This window comes from Pleuronectes platessa, chromosome 11, assembly GCF_947347685.1.
Source record: "Pleuronectes platessa chromosome 11, fPlePla1.1, whole genome shotgun sequence".
Lineage (NCBI taxonomy): Eukaryota > Metazoa > Chordata > Actinopteri > Pleuronectiformes > Pleuronectidae > Pleuronectes > Pleuronectes platessa.
The window spans coordinates 12,898,456-12,920,514 of record NC_070636.1 but is presented as its reverse complement, the minus strand read 5'-3'; the positions used below and the strand labels follow the sequence as shown (position 1 = coordinate 12,920,514).

General features: G+C 41.0%; 1 protein-coding gene across 4 annotated transcripts in view; it reads left to right on the top strand.

Annotated features, from left to right (window-relative positions):
- The window catches only part of ralgapa2 (Ral GTPase activating protein catalytic subunit alpha 2), a 94,295-nt gene that overhangs the window by 14,905 nt on the left and 57,331 nt on the right, over nt 1-22,059 (top strand). For all 4 annotated transcript variants that reach the window (XR_008340008.1, XM_053433879.1, XM_053433877.1 and 1 more), the window contains exons 2-16: nt 1,687-1,797; nt 2,792-2,841; nt 11,974-12,031; nt 14,036-14,079; nt 14,540-14,720; nt 14,853-14,968; nt 15,505-15,643; nt 16,061-16,269; nt 17,050-17,295; nt 17,519-17,701; nt 18,270-18,401; nt 18,533-18,681; nt 18,773-18,884; nt 19,076-19,313; nt 20,036-20,215. Coding sequence is in view for 3 of the 4 variants with exons in the window: in XM_053433879.1 (XP_053289854.1) it covers nt 1,687-1,797; nt 2,792-2,841; nt 11,974-12,031; nt 14,036-14,079; nt 14,540-14,720; nt 14,853-14,968; nt 15,505-15,643; nt 16,061-16,269; nt 17,050-17,295; nt 17,519-17,701; nt 18,270-18,401; nt 18,533-18,681; nt 18,773-18,884; nt 19,076-19,313; nt 20,036-20,215 (2,148 nt within the window). In the remaining variant the exon portion in view is untranslated. The remainder of the gene's footprint in view (nt 1-1,686; nt 1,798-2,791; nt 2,842-11,973; nt 12,032-14,035; nt 14,080-14,539; nt 14,721-14,852; nt 14,969-15,504; nt 15,644-16,060; nt 16,270-17,049; nt 17,296-17,518; nt 17,702-18,269; nt 18,402-18,532; nt 18,682-18,772; nt 18,885-19,075; nt 19,314-20,035; nt 20,216-22,059) is intronic.

Here is a 22,059-nt window from a genome sequence, read left to right as displayed (position 1 = left end):
CACGTGTGTCCTTGTATGGGAAGTCTTAGATCAGGCTGTATTGCATTATCAGCAGAAGAGGGATGTTTTGGAAATAAGAATTGTGAAATGATCATATGTGATGTGGTGAAGTTGCTTTTCAACATCTCCATAAAACCTGTCATCATCCCTCTCGTGATTACAGGTGGTTGAAGTCATGCGGGACAAGGAAGTGAAGCAATTTGCCTCGATGTAAAACAGATGTAGTCTGTGAAATGGGGAAGAAGTAAAAGTATGCAAGAGTGATTTTACCACTGACAGTTTTTAATTAAAGAGACAGCAAAGGGTCGGGGCTATTATCTCTCAGTTTAAGAAAGACACTCATAACGTACTCAGAAACAATCAAGAACCCAAAAATAATTTGGGTCAAATTTTGTGATTTTTTTTTTTTTTATTTGTCTACAGTGAGGAAAAATCAACGTTTCATAGGAGCTAGTGATACTGACAATCAAATATTGGCCTTTATCAATTAACAGTGACTGTGTTTTCAGCTGTTGGGGTCAGCAAATTATTTAAAAAAGATATTCTGAAGAAGAAAGTCATAAGCCATTGATGTTCTGACCAAACCAGAATATTTATTGTTTCCTTAAATGAGTTTGTGGAATTGTATTGTATTATTATCTGCAATGCAGCCACTTCCTTTCTAGTGTCCTTGATAATTGTTTTAACTCATTTGTCTGGGAATTATACCACGGAGCTAATTTACTATGTTTGACATTTTTGTGTTTTAGAGGCGCTATCGAGTCTAATGTTAATCGTAATGAGTCTGCAGAGCTATCGACGAGGTGGTCAATCTCAATGGAGCTCGGGTTTTTAAAGAATTAGTTTTGTTTATTTCTACGGATAATACGGGTTTAAATGTAATTGGAATTATTTCTTTAAATTTAGCTACAGCACTATCAGGTAGACATCTAGAAAATGAGTTTTTTATAAGTGGCATATATTCAGTTATTGAAAAATCGAAGGTTATTAAATTATGGTCTGATAGAACTGGATTGCGCGGAAGTACTGTAAAATGTTCAATTCCGACACCGTACGATAATACAAGGTCAAGTGTGTGGTTACAACAATGAGTAGGTTGGTGTACACACTGACTGAAACCAATTGAGTCTAGTATTGAAATAAATGCTACTCTAAGGCAATCTCTATTATTGTCAACATGAATTTAAAAGTCACCAACAATAATAATTTTATTGGTCTTTAGGACTAGGTTTAATAAAAACTCAGAGAATTCCGTTAAAAATTCAGTATAAGCCCTCGGAGCACGGTAGACTACAGCTATTATGATTGGCTGTTGGTGTTTCCTGGATTGGCATGGAAGACTAAGAACAAGACATTCAAATGAGTTATAGCAGATTTTAGGTTTAGGATTAATTGATAGACTGGAGTTAAAAATAGCAGCAACTCCACCTCCTCGCCCAAATTCTCTGGGAACCTGTGAATTTATATGACTGGGGGGAGTAGATTCATTTAGACTGACATATTCATCAGGATGCGACCCGTCTCAGTGAGGGACAATAAGTCTATGTTGTAATCGGAGACTAGTTCATTAACTAAAATAGCCTTAGTTATTTATCTACAAAGATGCATTCTAACAACAAGGTTGAATTTGTCGGCAACATTCTTCATTTAGCATGTCACTGACAGCGTTTCCCTTTTCTCCCACAGATATCATCGACAAGAGTGAACTGAAGGCATTCTTCGAGAGCAACTGTTCTCAGATTTATTTTATCTTCTATGAAAGTTTCATTACACTGGAAAGCAACTTAAAACAAAAAGGTGAGTTCAAACCTTTTTTCGGCTGGATGCTGAACCTCTGTATGTTCGTGAGCAAGTCGGTGATCAGTGTGTCGAGTACCGCCTGAAAGACTGAAGTTACACCATTGCTGCCAAAGTTTCTCTAGTGGCCATTGCTCTTTCTAAATGAGTTGGCATTTCTTTAATCGAACCCCTTTACCGACATTTTCGAATAAAGTATATGTAGCGACCTGTTTGACAAACCTTAGCTACTGTACTTTTAATAGAAGACAGTCCTGCCCTGCCAGTGAGAGACACACCTCTCTGCACTGCCTGCCCTGTTCAGTGAGTGTAATAGCGGGAGACGTCGCTGTGCACTGTGTGAGAAACCTTTCAAGAGTTTACCCTGAGGAGCTGCATTTCTGAACACAAATGTCAGAATCAGTTACATTTTTTTTAGACAGACTTAAACTTGCCAGCTCCCGAGAGCAAAGTCTATGTAAAATCAAATTGAGCTGATGTACAAACAAATAAAGGGCTGAGACCAGCTGACACTAAACAGGATGCAAATATGATAACGTCATGAAGATGTTAATCAACGTATTAACATTCCACAGTTTCCATATGTCCTTAATTTAGCACATTGACCATACACAGTTAGTCATACAGGAGTGTTTGACTTGGTCTGTTTGGTTTCAACGGCACACTGACTAGTTGACCACCACCCTCAATAGTGGTTCAATAATTAACCCTCTCGGTGGTGTATCTTACAGCGGGGGTGTATTTCCTTCTGCCCCTTAGCTACAGAGAAATGAGCCTAAGCCCATAGAAAAACAAATGTCCAGCATAACCAGTATAACCCTGACATGTGTAGGGGCTGCATTTCCACTGGGAGTATGCTTTCGTGGTAACAGCAGCTCCTTTGAACGAATGTTCACAAAGTGAACCCGTGTTATTGTTACATTATTGATGAAGCTAATGCAGTGCAGCTCCAGGCTATGTGTTTAAAGAGCTGTGTTATTTCCTTGTGTTTCAGGGAACAAATCTCAAAGGGAGGAGCTGGACTCTATCCTCTTTATTTTTGAAGTAAGTAATTTTGTTCTTTTTCCGTATCCATCTGTGATTTCCGCTCAACCTGTTTACTGCTGAACTCGGGGGTGGGACCGCAGTTTCCATGGTGCCATTCTGTATAACCTAGTTACTTCCTGAATTTGCCTCAAGTAGCCTGGAAATTAATTGGAGATTGTGCAGATGAAAAAAAACCTGGTTCTCCAGCTCTTGACAGGTTAAGTTTTTAATTTATTCCTGTTCTGTTTTTAAAACCTTGGGGTGTATACAAATTAGAGGAGGCACATCTTGTGTCTGCATGTTGTAGGGTATCCCTGGCTCTGTAGCCCCTCCCTCTGTTTTTCTGAACACTCATTTGTTGCACATTCGGGTTAAAGTCCCTAACCCTGTTTTCCCACCTGACAGCAGAGGCAGCTCCAGTTTCCAATACAAACAGTCAGCTCTCCAGTTACATTTGCACAGGGCAGGGCTGTACGGATGGCAGCAAATCAAAACAAGAAAAAAATATCTGGGACAGTCTGTTTGTCCCTCTTTGTGCAGTATGTGTTGTCCTAGTTTTTCTGATCACCTGGGACCAGTGTGTGGGTGTGTTCCTTGCATCATGTCCAGCGAAGAGTAAGTTCTTCTCATGAAAATGAAGACATCACAGCAGATAATAAAAATGGTATTCAGGCCAACTTCACTCTGGACATTTTGCGGAAATTTCCAGAGGGGCTGTATATGAAAACGCGAATGTCTGAGTCTGTTGCTGTGGACATTTGCCGTAGATTTTCCTGCCAGCTCCCCAGTAAAAAATGAGTGAGCTGATAAGTATCTCAGGATTAAAAAGACAAGAAGGGCACAGACGAAGATGCCAACTTCGAAAGACAACCAGATTCAAGAGGTTTTGTCGATGTAAACAATAACTTGTGATTCCCACAGTGCAATTTATATGTAACCTCCTGCTGCTCTACCCAGGTGCCACCCCTCATATGCATGTTCTGGACACTTTATTATCATAAAATATATTATATCAGTATTATATATTATTCATATGTGAAAGGCAAAGTCTGGAAAATGTCCAAACCTTATTTTCAGGACATTTTTGCTATGGATTCCTAATTTGTTTGTCAGGAATATGTACAACATGGCATCTGTTATCTTTTGGTCCTGTAGTTATTGTTCCTGTTTGCTTGATGCATTATGTCAAGTAGCACAATTCGTGTGTGCATTATATCCTATCTGTTTATTTGCTGATAGTTGGTGATAGGTTGGCATCCTTTTGTAGAATTCTGACTTTATAATGACGTCTTTTCTCTGGCCTTCTCGGGCCTGCTGGTTGAAAGCTTAATTACTAGCTAAATTAATTCACCAAGAATGGTCCTTCCTATCCCTTAACAAAGAAAACTACGAGATCGCGCTCCGGGTTTTCTCCACTCCTCACGTAGATAGCCTCCCTGCCAGTTCACATCCAGTCATCTGACCTGTAAATAAAGCCTGGATTCATTCCTGCTACATATTTATGGAGTCATCTTTTCAGGAAGAACTAATATTGAAAGCAGCTTAACCCTCGTTTGTCCCCTTTTAGCCCCTGCCTGTGACAACGTGTGCTTTTACCCATGCACTGAGAAGATAAGCTCACGTTGAGTGGTGTGTACAGGACAGATACAGGGTCGCTTTTATACCGAGAACTGAACTGACTTTGTGTGCCTATGTGACTTTTATGCCACATTAGATCAGCAATCAGATCATACCGTATGCGGTCATGAATATGGTTATCAATGGATGCGTTTGTGCTCACAAACATGCATTATTAACATGTGTAATATTATTTTAGTGTACGGTAACACAGGGACATGACAAATGCCTCAAAGATGAACAAATTGGATTAATTCCATACAAGCGAATTCGTAATCATTTCCTTTTTTCCTGAAGCAGCGATACAGTCATTTTACAAGCTGAACCGAAGCTAAATGCTTTTCAGAAATATGTGTCATTCACAGAAGACAGCGGACTAGAACATTAGCCTCTGCAGCCTTTGTCCAGCAAGCCTCCGAGCTGTGTTGTGTGAAAGTAGCTACTGGCTAACAGCTGCTGCGGGGACAAAAGCCGTTTTGAAACTCTGTGCTTTGAGATACACTATGTATGAAAGGTTAAGACGAACAACAAAGATCAACATCGCTGCCCCCTCTCAGTCACAAAGCCACAGTTATGTTCTCATTTCTCCGAGCAGATGGGAATTTGCACCCCCTCCCCTCAATATCCATCCATCCACCTGAGTCCCTCTTTGAATTCAAATCTGGCTGACATACAGTACAATTCTCCAGTGTATGCGTATGTGTTTGCTCCGAGCGGGCTATGTGCGGATTACTTCACTGTCATGATGAGGTATGTGACCCCCTTTTCCGTGGGTTGCTGTGTGGGGGAGTACGGTCCCCACGCTGAGCCCGTTTCAGAAATGGATATCTAGAAGGGGGTAAGCTTTTGTCCCTCCCCCTAAACTCTGCCGGAACACCCCACCCCCACCGCCACCACCACCAGCCATCGCCATTGCCTTCTAGGATTTCTTTGTGTCTGCTGCCTCAGAGGCATCCATGGCAGTTTGTGATGCTGCACCAGGACTGACAGAGCAGAGACCTGATCTCTGTGAGAATGCAGCAACCCTCGTACAAACATATATATATATGCAACATATTTATGCCTTTACATCTGAAGTATTAATCAGTTTCTTTTCTCAAAAGATCTGTTCTTTACGTTGGAGTTCTCGCTCTATTATCCAAATGCAACAATTCTGCATTGCCAATTGTTTACCCTTTTGAACATTACTCACCTAAATAATCACTGGCCTTTAAAATGCCTAACATGGGATTCGATTGTATTCGAGGTGAAACAAGTGATTTTAGCTAAATAGATTTGTATATAGAAGTGTGGTATAGTCAATTTCCTGGCAACACATATCTCATGAGGACAAAGGAACAAAAAGGCCTGTGAAAAGTGTGAGAACATTGTGACGTGTATCTCACCAGTGGATTAATGTTGAACGAGGCCAATCAAGGGTTTTTCCCCCATCTATCTACTAGTTCAATAAATCTGTCTGTCTGTATGTGACCAGCATATCTCAAGAGCCGTTCCTCTTGTCGGCTTCTCACTTCGCGTGTTTATTGTTTTGGACCCGAGGAAGAACACTGTCGATTGGCGCATTCAGACATGTTGTTCAATGTCGATAAGCTTTGAAAAATCAGTCGTCCAACGCTGTGTAGTGGCGTCAGTAGCGGCAATGCCAACTGATTCTCCAGTTCGTGGTTCTGCGTACTGAGTCAAGCTTCACCGAACTTTGACTAAGCAGGTGAACAGCTCTTTGTTCAGCAGCAGCGGAGGCTTCAGGATTCTTTGGGCGGAGTCCTGCAGACGGTCTTTACTTGCTGGGTCTCAAATAATGCAACGAAAGCTGCAAACAGCATTAGCACAGGCCAAACCGACAGACTATTCCGAATCAATACTTGGCCAGTGTTTAAGTTAACGTTATTGACAGTTGGGTTCTCCCTTGGGCAACCGATTCTATATCCTATAAGAGTTGGATTCTGACCACCTTTATATCACCTCTTTCTGCTGTAAACCTACACAAGAGTAAATATGAGGGCATAGTAAGAAAGGTACTGAAAATCTGCTGTAGACTAACACAGATTTCACAGTAAGTGTCTGTGTTTCTTGGAGAGAAACTAAATCAAATAATGTTCTGTCTTAATGGAGACTGGTTCTTAGTCACAAGACCAGAGTTAGCTTCTTGCTAAAGATCCTCGGGGACTCTTTACTCCCGTGACTGTAGACGGCAGGTCATGGTGAGTCTGATCTGAGGTTGTGGGACAGGTTAAGGGACAGCTCTGGGGCCACAATTCAAAGGGAAGTGTGTGTTTATCCACTTTCACTCCAGGATATGACCTTAGCATGACTCGTCTGTCATCCGGACCTGAGTCAGCATTCTGAGTTTCCCTTGCCATCCTGTCTGTATCCCCCCTCCTATTTTTTATTTGAGACGTGACCTGTTCAGTTGCCTTTCTATGGGTAAATCTGCCTATTAAATCATCTTCCCTCATTTTTGATAGATAGCTGTGGGATTAACCTAGTTAAGAGGGGATGGGAGTTTGGTCGTCTTTTAGAACGCAACAGAAAATTCGAGATTTGTGACTGGTTTATGTTTTATTTACCCAAGATAGTCACTTGAGATTAATATTTCAGGAGATCTATAAAATAACCAACATATATCAAAACTGAACCTACCAATGGGGAAAAGGGAAGACAAGAAGATGCATTTTACTAAACTATATATAACCATCATATTTGTCAGTTTAAGTGAGAAACCCCAAAAAGGAAAGCTGTAGTAAGGAGGGACGAGGTTTTTTAATTTCCACCTGGCAGCTCTTTCAAAGGATCGATTGTGCCTAATGTTCATTTACATCCTGCTCACGATGCTGTGTGTGTGTGTGTGTGTGTGTGTGTGTGTGTGTGTGTGTGTGTGTGTGTGTGTGTGTGTGTGTGTGTGTGTGTGTGTGTGTGTGTGTGTGTGTGTGTGTGTGTGTGTGTGTGTGTGTGTGTGTGTGAATTGTCAGACATGAGAAAGTAGGTAATTAGTAACAGCATCATTCTGTATCATGGACAGTCCTGATTTTCTGCTGTCTATTGTAATGTAATCTTGATGCACATCAACTGAAGCTATGCCGTCTAACACGTGTCTGAGAATTTAACCCAGAGTCATTTAGCTAAATCCCAGTAATGAATGACAGCTCACCAGTGGGATACCAAGTACAGCTTGGTTTCACATGGATATGATCTTGATGTCTCAGGCCTTTTTATAACCTTGTCTTTGACCTCTGAGCCTGAACTGCTGGAGTCAGCCACAAATTTACAAAATACTATTTTTGTCACATGCAAAGACAAAGATTCATAAGCGGTGCATGTCAATAGGCATATTTTTTTATAGATGTATTGCTTTGTTGACATGTATTTTGACATGATTGATTTGTCTGAAACTGTGTAGAAAGTGCTGAAAAACCTCCCTGGATGGTCTGAGCCTGCTGCAGGAACCTGAGCCTCCAGGCTGATCTTACAAGAGGACTTTGATTGCGTTCTGCTGCTGCCACCTACTGGCTGCATAGGAGAATGATAACATGAGAAAGAATAAAAACATCTCTTATTCATTGTGTTCATAGTTAACGGTATTTTTGTTAATATTTCAAAAATAAAAGTCAACAACGCTTTAGATTGTATTATATTTTGTAGTTGCTCAACATGACATATGCTTCACTGGTCGGCATCTGCCCAGACCTTCACCAGCAAATAATGAGGTCAAGCTAAGACATTTGGTTCGCATGTAAATAAGCAGTCTGGTTAGGTCTACACTGTGTGGATTTACCTTAAAGAGCATTGTAGACAAAGCAGGTGTCCGTTCGTCTGACGTCTTTTCTCACATTGTGCAGGAGTGACTGTAGCATCAAGGACTCATTTTATTTGTAGACTTAAATATACTAAATAATAAACAATATTATACTTGACATTCTTCACTTTTTACTGTGTTTTTCTTAATATCATATTATGTTTACTTGCGCCAAGAAGTAAACATTAAGGAACCATATTTTTGGTGCGGATCCGGGGGCAGATCCTGGATTTTAAGATTGCATTTTTCTAAAAAATTACACAGATTTCCCAGAGAATAATTTATAGATCTTGATGAAAAAATTTGGCATGTTTATGGAACATATCTGGGTGTTTCATTTTGTCCTGCTTAATTGTATATAGGGAACTTTTGGGCCTTGGCCGCAGGGATGCACTCTATAAGCTCCATTCTTAGGGATTTAGACCGTTGTTGTTTTCTGATTACACATGTACATTGTGTTAGCAGCATACTGCTTTCTGTCTCCTTTGTCTTTGTCTCTTAGGAGATTTTTCATAGTGCATAGATTGTACACTCAACTAGTAAAAAAGCTAAACAATATGTTAATGACTTCATTTCATCTGAGAGTCCTCAATGTCTGTTGCTGCCTTCTAAAAGCCCTTGTAGACCACCTCTGGGAGAAGTTTATTCTGTGTCATGTTCAGGCCCTGCTGCTGGAAACCTAAGTGCGGATCATGTAAATGTGTTAAGGCTGCTGTCCTACCACGGTAATGCCCCCATCTTTATGCTGGAGTATGGCTGCAGATTAGAGTAACTCCACCAACCTCTAGTCCAGCAGACTCCGCATTCGCCTCATATCAGCCAGTAAATTCCACATTGTTGCTGCCGCCATTCCAGCTCCACAGGGAGTCTTTCTGAGCTACCTTCTCCATCTCATTCCCACTCTCCCTTGCTGATGCCCTGTGAGGAGAGAGAAAGATGGTGTTATTGTGTCTGCACACACACACACACACACACACTGGCAAAGGCTTAAGCTGCCTACCCTGCTGTGTTACCGCCGAGCATAATGTGTCTGCTGCGGCAAAGAGACAGAGTGGACGAGGCCGGTGCAGAGCCTGAATAGACATGGAGTAATCCCATGTGGGATCAATAACAAGGTGCAGCCACACGCTTGTACATGAATATCATCACGTCTGTGGATCAGTGAGAAGTTGAGCAGCACAGATAATCATCCAGCACCCCCTTAAAGCGATGTATGTCTTTCACTATCTCCAGTGTCAATGGTAATGACGGGGATTTAGTCTCAGAGGACAAGCAGGGAAAGTTAAAGATGGAGGATGACATGGAAAGAGGGAGGTTGTCGACAAGCTGAAACACTCAAAGCATGAGATGACTTCTGGACCATGCACCACAAGTCCCAGTATCATGTGGCAAAGCACTGGACGACATAATGTCATCATCATATTCCAACTTTCTTTGTGATATTTAATGCATGACTGATTTATTCGCTGATGAGGCTTTTGACGTTTATGTTTGGCAATGTGGCCTGATATAAAAACTTTTATTTTGCAGAAAAGATCTGCAGTTATGTTTATGTTACGTTTAAATTTCTATATTAATTTGGTTGTATTTGGCTTTTTTATTTATAATGATTTATAACAAGTTTATGGTTACACTATTAAATATAATGTCTCGAATGTGTTTGATAGCAACAGTCTAGGAGGCATTTCCATTTTTTGTACGATATATATATAAATATATATATATTTATATGCCTAATTGGTATTGAAAACCCTAACCCTAACCCTTCCTAATATTAGAATTGGCTTCACCCTCCAAAAATCCATATCTGTCAGGCTTTAATATAGTTTTGGTAACATGACATTTTACACCAGAATATGATAAGTTGTTCTATTACAATAGAAACATGCAAACACATTATACTGGAACAAATAAATAGTGTAGGATTATTCAAATATTTAATACAATTTTTAACATACCCAATGTGTTTTCCGTCAGTCATTTACCTTAATTTAGTTTCACTTATCAACCAAATCTCTCAAGCCTGATTGCTATATGAACAAGAAAGAAATCTTTGACATTAAACAATCTGTCACTAAAATATTCCTCTATAGTCTCTAATGCGTTCTCTAATTTTAAATCATCTTTTATAGTTTTCAAGTTGGTTCTCTCTAACTTCATACTGCATAGCACTTTGCATCTGTGGTGGGAGAAAACTTCATCCTTTTACTTTGGTCATGCACATTGTTTTTGATAATTCTCTGTAACCATCTTCCCTGAGTTTTTAATTTTTTTTTTAATTTGTACTTTTTATCATTCCGACCAGAGATGGGTGTGTGGTCGTGAGAGCTTCACATGTAACACGGCAAAAGGACAGACTTGACCTCTACATTGTAATCATGAAGTCTTATTGATTCAGTGATTAGGGTTTGATGAGGAGTGAGCCACTGGCGTATCAATTGCTCACAGCGCACTGACTATTAATCTACCATTCATGCACACACACACACATCTGCCCTCCCCCCCGGCCTCTTTTCATTTCTCCAGAGGGACCCAGTTAACCTGTGGCTGCATTCAAGAATAATGATAGGCTGCTGAAAGGTTAGAAAGCTCTAATTGAGTTGTAAAGCGGTTCTCAACGAGGTGGTGACATTTCTCAGTGCTGCCCGGTGTCACGGAGATCTGCAGACATGTGAGGCCAAGTGGAGAAAAGGGGCAAGGCTGCAAAATTCTGTTTAAAGTGTGATGTTTGAAGTGTTTACTTCTTTGGTCACATAATTACACTTACCAAATTAAAGTAAAAGTGTTGTTTCCTGCCTCTTGGTTTATTTTCGAGTCAGGTTAAGAGAACTGATCCATATACTAATTAATTTCATTATCTCTTTATCTGCAGATTTTTTCCAGATATCATGTTTTGTCATATGTGGCTTTTTTCTCCTGTCTTTATTCAAGAAAGTGGTCTTTAAGTTTGAAAACGGGACTTATTGATTTTATGTTCAGATTTTGCAAAGCTCTCACTCAGAACCCTGCAATAATTCCTACTGGTGCTTGGGTTTGCTCTGCTTGTGCTCAAACTGTACGCTTGCACTCAACTGGTTGCTCAACAAAATCCAAGAGCAGCAGAAAAAAAAAAGAGCAGACGTTTCATCCTTGCACAGAAGCAGCATGAGCACAAAGAAAAGAGCTGAAGCTGGAGCACAGGCAATCCAGCAACATAATATCCTGAGTGCAAGGGCACATTTTTAGCCTGGTTAAAGCCCTATTAGACAAATTGTGATTTGTAAATATGGGCTATACAAATCAAATTTGATTGATTAAACTGAAATACCTCATTCTTGAATAAAGATGGGGAAAAAAACACTGTCAGACAACCAGTCCAAAATCCAAAGATACCAAGACTAAGACAATGATAAGGCTTGTTCATACTTTCGAAGCTGGAGCCACTGATCTTTCAACAGTTTCACCTCTAAATAAAAAACACATCAAATTGTGTTGTACATAGCCAACGATAGAATTCACAGCTCCAGAACAAACCAGTCTAGAAGAAACGTTTACTGGTTTTGCCCGTCTCATCACTTTCTGATAGGGAGTTTCTGTCGCATCCTGTGCAGAATAAGTAGCGCTTTAAGAAGAAAGGCCCTGCTATGCAAACTAATGCAGCTCTTATGATAATGCTATTACTTAAACAAAGCTCTGATAGCTAATAATTGATGCTGGACTGAACCTAATCCTTTTAATTCTCTTTCCTTTTTTTCCTTCAGAAAATTCTACAACTTCTGCCAGAGAAAGTCTACAACCGATGGCAATTTCACAGTATAGGTACGTACTGACAACTCAATGTGAAATACCTGCCACTACCATGAGGTCTAGTTATGTGCTGTCCCTGTGTCTGTCCTTCTTATGCTTCTGTGACCTCCAAGATGTAGTGGTGGCGAAAATATCCCCTCCACAACCACCTCGACCTTCCATAATGAAGAGAAAATAATTAGTCTTAGAGGGGGATGTAAATGCAAATGAGCTCGTCATTTGAAATGCAAATAAGTGATTGAATTATGCTGGCATTATTTCAGTCCCGCACACGAAAAATAGGAAAACCCTTGCACAAAAACGATAACCTCAATTTGAACAGTTGTTTGTCAGCCGCTGGCCGCTAAACCGTCCGGGTCTAGATCGGTTGTAGATTGGCCTTCCCCCTCAGGCTCGTCATTCCAAATATCTAGAATCATCTCGGGATGGGTGGATGGCCTGGACAATTTCCCTTTTTCTCTCTATCATTAGACGACAAATCTCTGCAGGTTTAAGCTGCCTCTTGGCCCTTTTCTGAACTTACTCAGTTTTCTTTGCCGCTCATCAGTTCACGTGTCATTGGTCAAGAAGATGTGTTGTCACTAAGTACTTTGGCCCTGAAAAAATGTGGTGGTGGTTGGATAGCTTCTCGCCATACCTGAGTTTTAATTGAATTCCTAAGATAACTTTTCTCTTTCACATCATTTTTTTTACTCCACATTCTACAGTAGCAGTTGCTGAAAGCATTTGCGTTCTCATTATAAATTCTTTGTGCTGGGTTGTTTGGATCAGGAATGGCTCTAATGACTTTTAGTGTTTCTGTCCTTGTAGCTCAGGATTTGCGAGGTTTCAGACATTTAACTCAGACCATTAAGAGCTGAAGAAAACCCTCAAACCTTTTATCCTCCTCTATCTGCTTACTTACACCAATCAGCCACCACATTAAAACCCACTGACTTGTTTTAATGTCGTACGATTCCTTTTGTCCCGAGCCCAAGACCTATGAAAGGATTCCTGTTCACCTTTATGTGAGCAGCACAGAGATAGCATTGGTTTGACCCAGTGAGAGAAGATTGAGAATAGCCCGACTCCGACACATATAAACTCATATGTAAACTTTGTAGTTCTTTTAGAAGAACTCAGCCAAGTTTCCGAGGCTACCACTTAAATATGACTGCGTATACATACCCTCCAGTATCCCAGTTATGAGTTTTATCCCGGTTTTAATCATATTCTGGATATGGTGTTAACATTGGACTATTGAGAGATCTGGTTATTCGTATCCTTGTTTACATAATGAAGGATAGTATCCTGGTTACCTAACTCTTAATGAAGGCCCCTTTGATGTATTTTTGTACCATGGTTACAACAACATAGTCTACCAAATATTTTGATTCCTGTCTGCTGGCTTTTGAAAATGAGGCCACTTTGCCTATTAAAGGCCAACATCGCGTTGCTTGCTTGACTTTACCTTATTGCCAACAATGGGAGGAGAGAGCCACAGCAAATATTAAACTTGGCCTCTTCGGCCGGTGTGGGGCTGTCACTGCCACTGCACAGAACTAGGCCGCAGTGGATGAAGATCCACAGCCATGGCTGTAGAATCAAGTCATTGTGAAATTGAGAGACATGTTCCTATGAGTAGGGCGTCCTTTTATTAGCTGTTCATCACAGTTGAACCAACTTAATGAGATGAGAGATTCTTTCGTTGCCTCCATGGTTTATGTTAATGCCTCAGCACCTGGCTGAAGCCGCTCCTGTGCTTGATGTCCTCAATGGAAACCGGGATAAAAAAGTGTACATGCACCAGATTGGAACCAGATTTCTTTCACAAATGCATGTCGCTGCCAACCGATAGTAATTTGAATCAAAGTGAAGCCTCTAGTTCATCAGCACCACCCATCAAGGTCAAGGAGCGGGTCCCTCATTTCACATTTGTGCTGTTTGTTGGGGGACTACTTGTTGTGTAAGGGACGTCTCGTGAAAATCTGCATTGCTAAACTTTGACTACTTTGCCTTTTTTTTACCTTCTTCCAGGTTCTATTCTGAAAAAGCTTCTACACACTGGAAATTCATTCAAGGTAATGTTTTCATTATTACAAGATAATTTGTATATTTCCAGGACACATTATGAACCATAACACTAATGTAAGTGTTAATTTAAAAAGAATGTAGCTACCCAGTATGCTGCATTTACACCCTGATCAGACCTGGTATAAACATCCATCCTGAGTGAGTGACACGATCACAAGAGCACATGTGTGTCCTCGTTGCATCCAATGATCTGATCCCACAGACCACATTCGACTTGTGTGCGGCCACTGGCATAATATCGGTCTGATCCCCACATAATAATTAATGATCTCTTCTATTTCAGCGGATCTCACAGTGTGGATGTTATTACCAGGTTTAAACAGGACCTTAGTTTTGTAATTTAAAGATTGGACCTTAGTTTTAAAGATGAATTCCAGACATGTGTGTTTATGTACATTGTTGAAATTGGCTTTTGTTGTGTATCTATTAATATATCCTTCCATCTAGATTCGATGTGAGGGGATCCGTCTGTTCCTGCTGTGGCTGCAGGCCCTGAGGGACAACTGTGCTGAGGAGCAGTTTCTTATCTTTGCATGTCTGGTGCCAGGGTTCCCTGCTGTGCCCTCCACCAGAGGGCCCTGCACCCTTGACACCATCATTTACAACCCCTTCTCCAATCCCCCCGATGGTGAGACAGGGACTTGCATTCTGTTGTGCTGCCTTATGCATTGAGGGCGATCCCTGAGGTCATGTGTTTTTAGTTAATAACTCTTGTTTTTCTGTGGTGAATTCACGTCTTTGTATCTGTCACTCTGAGCAGCTAAAGTGGTGCCTGAGGAGATCACCCCGCTCGTTCCAGCTTTGGCTGGGGAAAAAGTTGCAGAGGACCAGACCTGTTTCATCCTCGAAACCCTGCTCAAGTACATGGTCATACAGGTAACAACTAATCAGCCTGCGAAAAGATTTCACACCTATATACAATCACTTGCTATAGTGAAGTTGTAACTGAATCTCAGAACTTGGTGTGGATGCCTTGTGAGCATGAGGTGTTTCAGATTGACATGGCTTATATTGTATTGCAAAGTTAAATGTCAGATATAGAAAAAATTGTTGGAAAATTTGAAACAATTTAACCCACATTTTTTATCTCTGTTTACATTATATAGTAGCCAGGTTGGAGGAAAATACATCAATTGTGAATTCTACCTCAATTTATATGTTTGTTTCACCTTGTACATTATGCTTAGGTCATGTTGGTGACAATAAGATAGAAACAAGATACAATACGAGTTGTTAAGTGTGTCAAGTTGGACTAGTATGTTTACTTAGCCCAAACCCTTTTCCCTCTGTGCACTGTTTCTTAGAGGAACCTTCAGACTATTGTGTTTGAAACAATATACTGTCAGTGTGCTGGAAACATCTCCTCTCCCTGTCGCCTGACCTTGTCTGCCTTTGTGCCGTCTGTCTGCCAGGCTTCCAGTTTAGAATGGAGGAACAAAGAGAACCAGAACACAGGCTTCAGGTTTCTCTTCAGCCTCTTCAAGAAGTACTACCTTCCACATTTATTTCCCTCCTTCACCAAGCTCACAAACCTCTACAAGCCTTTATTAGGTAAGATGACATGTGCTGTGTGTCTATCTCGGCCTTCCTGCAGAAACCTTTTCAATATGATTCAGTTCAATACAATTGCACTACTTAAACAATTAAGTAAGAGAAAATAATGAGTTCATTCAAAAGTAGCTTAGCATTTAATAAGTTAAAGAGTAAGTGTGTGCTTGTGCGCGTGAGTAAAACTAAAGAGTCTTGTTTATTTCTATTTACAAAAGACGGATGTTTGATGTGTTGTGAAGAGAAAGGTATCTAAAATATAGCGTTGTAAACAGAAAAAGAGGTGAACAGTTTGATTCAGCTACCAGACCCTTGGAGATGTTTGATCTCTCTTGCTTCTACTCCTTGTGCTCGGTTTTTTACCCTCCCACTGTTACCATCTGCTGTTCCTCATTCACTTCTCCACTCCTCCGCAATCAGACCTCCCGCACCACAGACCAAAACCCTTGTATGTGCCAGTGACGCGGAACAATGAGAGCACCTTCTGCACCAGGGACCAGTATCTGGCGCCCCGTGTGGCCTTCATCACCTGGCTGGTCACCTTCTTCCTGGAGAAGAAGTATGTCAGCAGTGCTGCTGCAGCGCAGGGTGCAAAGAATGGCACCGAGGTCATACCCAAACTCATCCAGGTGAGTGCGACAGTACCCTTCCGTTGATTCTTACAGCTGTCATTTTAGTATCTCCGCCAAGGACCAACAGTCCCCTTATGAAACCACATTTAAATTCACTTATGCCGAGTTTCATCTCGATCTGTCACCTGATCATGCCTGATTTTTTTTTTAAATCAAGATCCATAAATGAGTGTCTGAGAATTTCAACGAAAATGTTGCAAAAACATCCAATCTCACAATATTGAACTCAATGGAACACATGGGTTCATTCCTGATTCATACCACATCCTACCATCAATGTGTCGTGGTAATTGTTATGGAAGTTTTCTGGAAGCTGGTGAAAGGAGAACTCAGGCAGCAGCTGATGTCTTATGCAGAAGGTTTTAATTCAGACTCGATGCATCAAGGAGACCAGAAGATGAAACAGTATAACAAGACTAACAGAGTTACAAGAGCAATTTCAACCCCAAGTCTGAAGATGTCTCCCACAGCCTCCCCATATATCTCCCTCTACTTGCATCACCCATTCTCACAGCACAGCCATGAAATCTCCTTAAGATAACAGTAAATCAAGTGACAGGAATCATGAGAAGAGACAGACGTGAATAAAATGTGAAATTAATGTTATTATGATTACATTATGATTCATGCAGCAGCTTAAAAATGACCCAAAAAATGCAACTACGGAAAGTCTTTGTCATTGAGACTCTCGTGATCATTTATTTAACTGGTAGTAGGAAGCCCTGTAGCAGCATACAGAAGAATTCTCACTTATCTATGTCTCGCCGTGGTGTCCAGACTGTCACTGCAGGCAGTAGCAGCCAGGAGAAGAAGGAGGATAAGATATCGGACGGGGATGCGAATGGACCAGCGGGGGAGCCTGAGAAGAGCCACTCCAACAGCAGCACGCTGTCGGATCGGCGGCCCAGTGATTCCAGTTTGTGTAGCATTGAGGAGGAGCACCGCTATGTCTATGACATGGTGCACGCCATCCTGCTGTCCACCCGGGACAACGTGAATTTTGTCAACGAGGTCTTCCATCAGGTACGGAGTGGTCACTAAGACATATTTCTTCATTTGATGTTGTGAAACTTAATGTCACTGTATATCCTCATATAGGTTCATCGTTATAATGCTGCCTGGATGGCAACACTGTGATAACGTGTACTATGTTGCCCTCTGCTGGCCGTTTGTTCACATAACTTGAAAATCCTTCACTTCAAAACGATTAAAAACACTGAATAAGTTAAAACTTCTCCCTCTGAAGGCTTTCCTGCTGCCGTCCTGCGAGGCGTCAGCTACCAGGAAGGTGATCAAAGTGTACAGGACGTGGATTCTGCAGGACAAGCCCGGCTTCATGACCGAGCCGGAGAAAACAACACAGGAAGATGAAGTGGATGACAGCTCTGAGCAGATTCTCAACACTGAGACAAACCACATTCATGTACAGGTGAAAGAAAAAATAATATATATAAAATTTTATATATATATATATATATAGTCTCAATATATACCCTTATAGTAGTTTTAGATTAAAAGGTCTGGTAGTGTCGTAGAGAATTTTAAAGGTTTTTACAGACATTTTAGTAGAGCACATATGTTGTCAGATGTTACTACCAAATGCAAAATACAAAAGCAAGTGATCTAATTGGTTAGCCATAGCAGTAGTAAAACCGTACCACCTTATCTGATCGAAGTAAGAATACACATATCGCAAATTGCAGAAAAACAAAACTGAGTGGGCTGTTGACTATATTTAAAAAAAAAAAAAACAATCAATATTTATTGTAGATAAAATAGTTTGAGGAACCTGAGAATCATCATGTGCCTGCATCACAAAAGGTCCAAACAAAGCTTTAGGTGCCTCCATTTATTAGAGAGAACCAAAGAGCTGATGTATACAATTTTACACCATGGAATGTTTTTTCTCAACAAACTTCGAGGCTCGTTTCTGAATAGCATCTACATCAGTATCTGTTTATGTTTCCACCTGACTGTCTTACCTTGTCTTCTACCAGACGGAGGTTCATGGTCACAGACGGTCATCGAGCTGGGGGAGGACGTACTCCTTCAGCAGCGCCATCAATCGGGGCTTCCTCACTGAGCAGCAGAACAGGGACATCAAGGCTGGCATCCAGCCTACACTACAGGTCTGTCTCTGTGTGCAGGGCTGTGTGTTTATCCTGAGAGCGCACCATGTTGTGATTATAATTAGCAATTGTCAACTACATGTTCTATTTGTTTTATCATGTGCTCATCCTTCATGCACTCATGCGTGTAGGTGTTCCTGACCAACTCGTCCAACGTGTTCCTGTTGGAGCCGTGCCAGGATGTACCCAAACTCTTGGAAAACCAGGTTGAGGTGTGCAAGGGGGTTCTTAGCATCTATCGTCACATGATCATGGAGCACACGATGAACACACAGACATGGTCAGTGAGATATTCAAATATACATGGAAGCCTCATTTCCTAAAGACTCTATCATGATATTTCATTTTATTTAATTGTCTGTGTCGTGCAGGGAGCAGATGTTGCAGGTACTACTGAGGATCACTGAGGCGGTGATGAAGAGGCCACAGGAAAACCAAAGAAAAGATAGTTTTGCTGAAAGTTTAGCATCGATACTCTTTAGGGTATGTCTGCATGTGCTTTGTTTTACATTAAGTCACACACAGGGTATTTTATTCATATCTATACATATTATAATACACTGTAATTACAGAATGTATATTCCTTTTTGAGCAAAACTTTTTTCTCGGGAACCCACTGCTTATTTACTGTATCTGTTTGTGTTTCTGTTTATACTAACTCATCTTGCATTCAGACCATCATCGTGGCGTGGGTGCGAGCCAACCTGTGCGTATTTATCTCCCGGGAGCTATGGGACGAGCTGCTGGCAGTGCTGTCCTCTCTTACCTGCTGGGAGGAGCTGGTGACAGAGTGGGCCAGCATCATGGACTCGCTGACGGCTGTGCTGGCACGCACCGTCTACGGCCTGGACATGGGCAGCCTGCCTCTGGACAAACTCAGTGAACAGAAGGAGAAAAAGCAGAGAGGACGTGGTGAGGGGGGGAATTTGGGAGAAAACGTGTTCAACAGTTTGAAAGCTTAATCTGGTTACCTTACCAGTTTCTGAATTTAACTTTATGATAGTTGGATGTATTTGATTGATTTACCTAAACTTTAAAAACTGATCACTGACTCAGTGTTTGAAAACATGAAAAAAAACATGAAAAAGGGGAAATTAATAAGAAGTTTTACGTGTCACAAAGCTGTTATTCAGAATAAGATTTATGAAGTGTCACCAAAACCTATACTTGGTGTTACTTCTTTACAGGATTCAATTTGATCCTTGACTCATCGATTCATTCTGTCTTTAATCATTAAACTAGAATGGCACTTAGCAGAGCACATGGATTATGTGGTCCTGAAGTTTCTGTCTGTAATCCTGCTAAATAAGAGACAAACACATGGAAACATAACTTCTGTGTTGGAGGTAGCAATGCTGAATATAAGTTTTTCCTAGTAAGTTACGTCGATTTTTTTTGAGCTGTGACATATTTACTGCCCAACTCCCTTCCAGCTCATGTTTATGCTTGTTCAATAACCACACTACATGCTAGATAATGTTGAACATGTTATTATAATGTGGGTGTTGGTTAAAGCCACAGAGGACTGTCTCGCTTGTTAGTAGAATTTGATAGTGCTAAATCTAAATATACATAAGCTTATTAATAGAAGATATACACTCAGTACTCAACCTATATTGTTCTTTGCACGTCAGGAGTGATCCATGACTCCCAGAAGGGCGCAGTAGTGGCACGCTCCTTTTCACTGAGCTGGAGAAACCAGGGGGAGCAGGGCGGGCCTGCGGTTCAAGAGCCCATGAGGATTCGCTCTGCCACTACGTCAGGAGCTCCTGGCGTGGAGAATGCCCGAAACAACGTCCGTCAGAAAGCCTCTGGTAGGTTCTTGTAACACTATTGATAACAGTGTTGTTGCGCTGGGCTGTATATTATTAATCCATCAAAGCAGGCAGAAGTCAATGACAAAGGGGGTTGCTTTTATATAATCTTCAAAATGCATATACTATTCTGTGTCCATGCTATGCTAATCTTCTCGCTTTGTGCGGGCTAACAACACAATACTGATAACCTTCTGGAGCAATACATCTGACCACAGGGTTTATCAAACGTATTACGGTGTGTGAAAGCCTTCGGACACGTCCATGTGTGCACAAGCCCAGGTGTCGTTGAAAGGCCCAACACCGGGGACAAAGAGACCAGCAGATGGCCCCCATTGTTTCCTTCATATGTCACTGGCCAACGTCAACATGTTTCCATGTCAGTTCGATTCTTCATCATGTCACCAGCCCTCTTTGGACACATATTGTCCTTAGCTCACTGCAGAGCCTGCAGACAGCCCTTATCTGATGGGAACGTGGCAGGCTGATTATAAGTTGAGCTGGAGAGCAGTTACTGGCTTCGGTGCTTGTTCTGGTTGTCTTCATTTTGTCTCGACAGAATCTTAATGCGGAGGATAAAAGACAGAGACGATCCCTTTTTCTTTTCCTTCCCCTTCCGCCTCTCCAATTACCACCAACGTCCTGAAATGACGCGCTTGTTGAGTGAGGAGGAGATGTATTTGTGCCTGAAGGATGAAGTCTTAGAAGGGATTTTGTGTGTCTCTCGCTTTCCCTCACATACACACACACACATGCACTGAAACATCTATTATGTGTCTCATGTGCGTGTTTATGCACCTTTTGTTACTCTGTTTATATGCATCCGCTTGTAAGCAAAGACGCAAATTAAACACTAGGCTTTCAAATTCCCTTCCCTTTCTTTGGCCTAATTGGATTTCACCAACATTGATCTTCAAAGGGCCGACAGCCCTCCTCCTCACTCCTCAAGAGAAGGCCCACCCATCAATTGCATGGCAGTTTTTGATAGTTTCATTAAGAGTGTAATTAATGCTCATTAATATGCATAAATGGGAAGCAGTGCGGGCTGTAGCAGAGACGATGTATCTCTCTCTCTCACTAAAGGGCATAATTAAAGTGTGCTGAAAGCAGAGAATAGAACTGCCCTTTTCCATTGCTCTCTTTGAGATTAACCCTGAAGTGCCATCCAGGCACAATGACAATGCCTCCGCATTGACAACTGTGAAAACTTGGTTGTACTTATTCATGCAAATCCAAACTAAGATTGTGCTGAGATCTTTTCTTGATAATTGAAAAAAGGCTGGTATTTCATGATGGGACTAATTCATCTTCTATAACACCAGAGATCCAGTTGAACCAACTCTGGGGTAAAAATGAAAATAATAATAATAATAATCTTCAATTGTACCATGGCCTCATCAGGGGTTTCAGCCTTTTAATCATAAGAACGTTAAAAGCTGAACCTGAGGGTGCACTGAGGCTGAAGGTAAATCTTACTGGCTATTGACCTATAGAATTTGTTGACATAAACACAAACATCAGACAAATATTGTTCACATGGATCCCTAGTTGAATGGTGACTAATCTGCACACAAGTTTACAGTTAAAAAACTGTCCTTAGTCTTTTCTGGTGAACAAAGTCCATAATGGTGATGTAGTTACTAAAACCAACTTTGACGTTTCTGTATTGAATTTCCTTTTCGGGCACAAATCACCAATTCAATATTTGCAATAAGCTAATCTTGGCTGATATCATACCTCACTATTTATCTTTTTTATTTATTTATTTGTATTATGGTATTTTTGGGGGTATCTTCTAGGAATCAATACTTTTACAATATAAGTTTGATATTGGCCTGTATGTC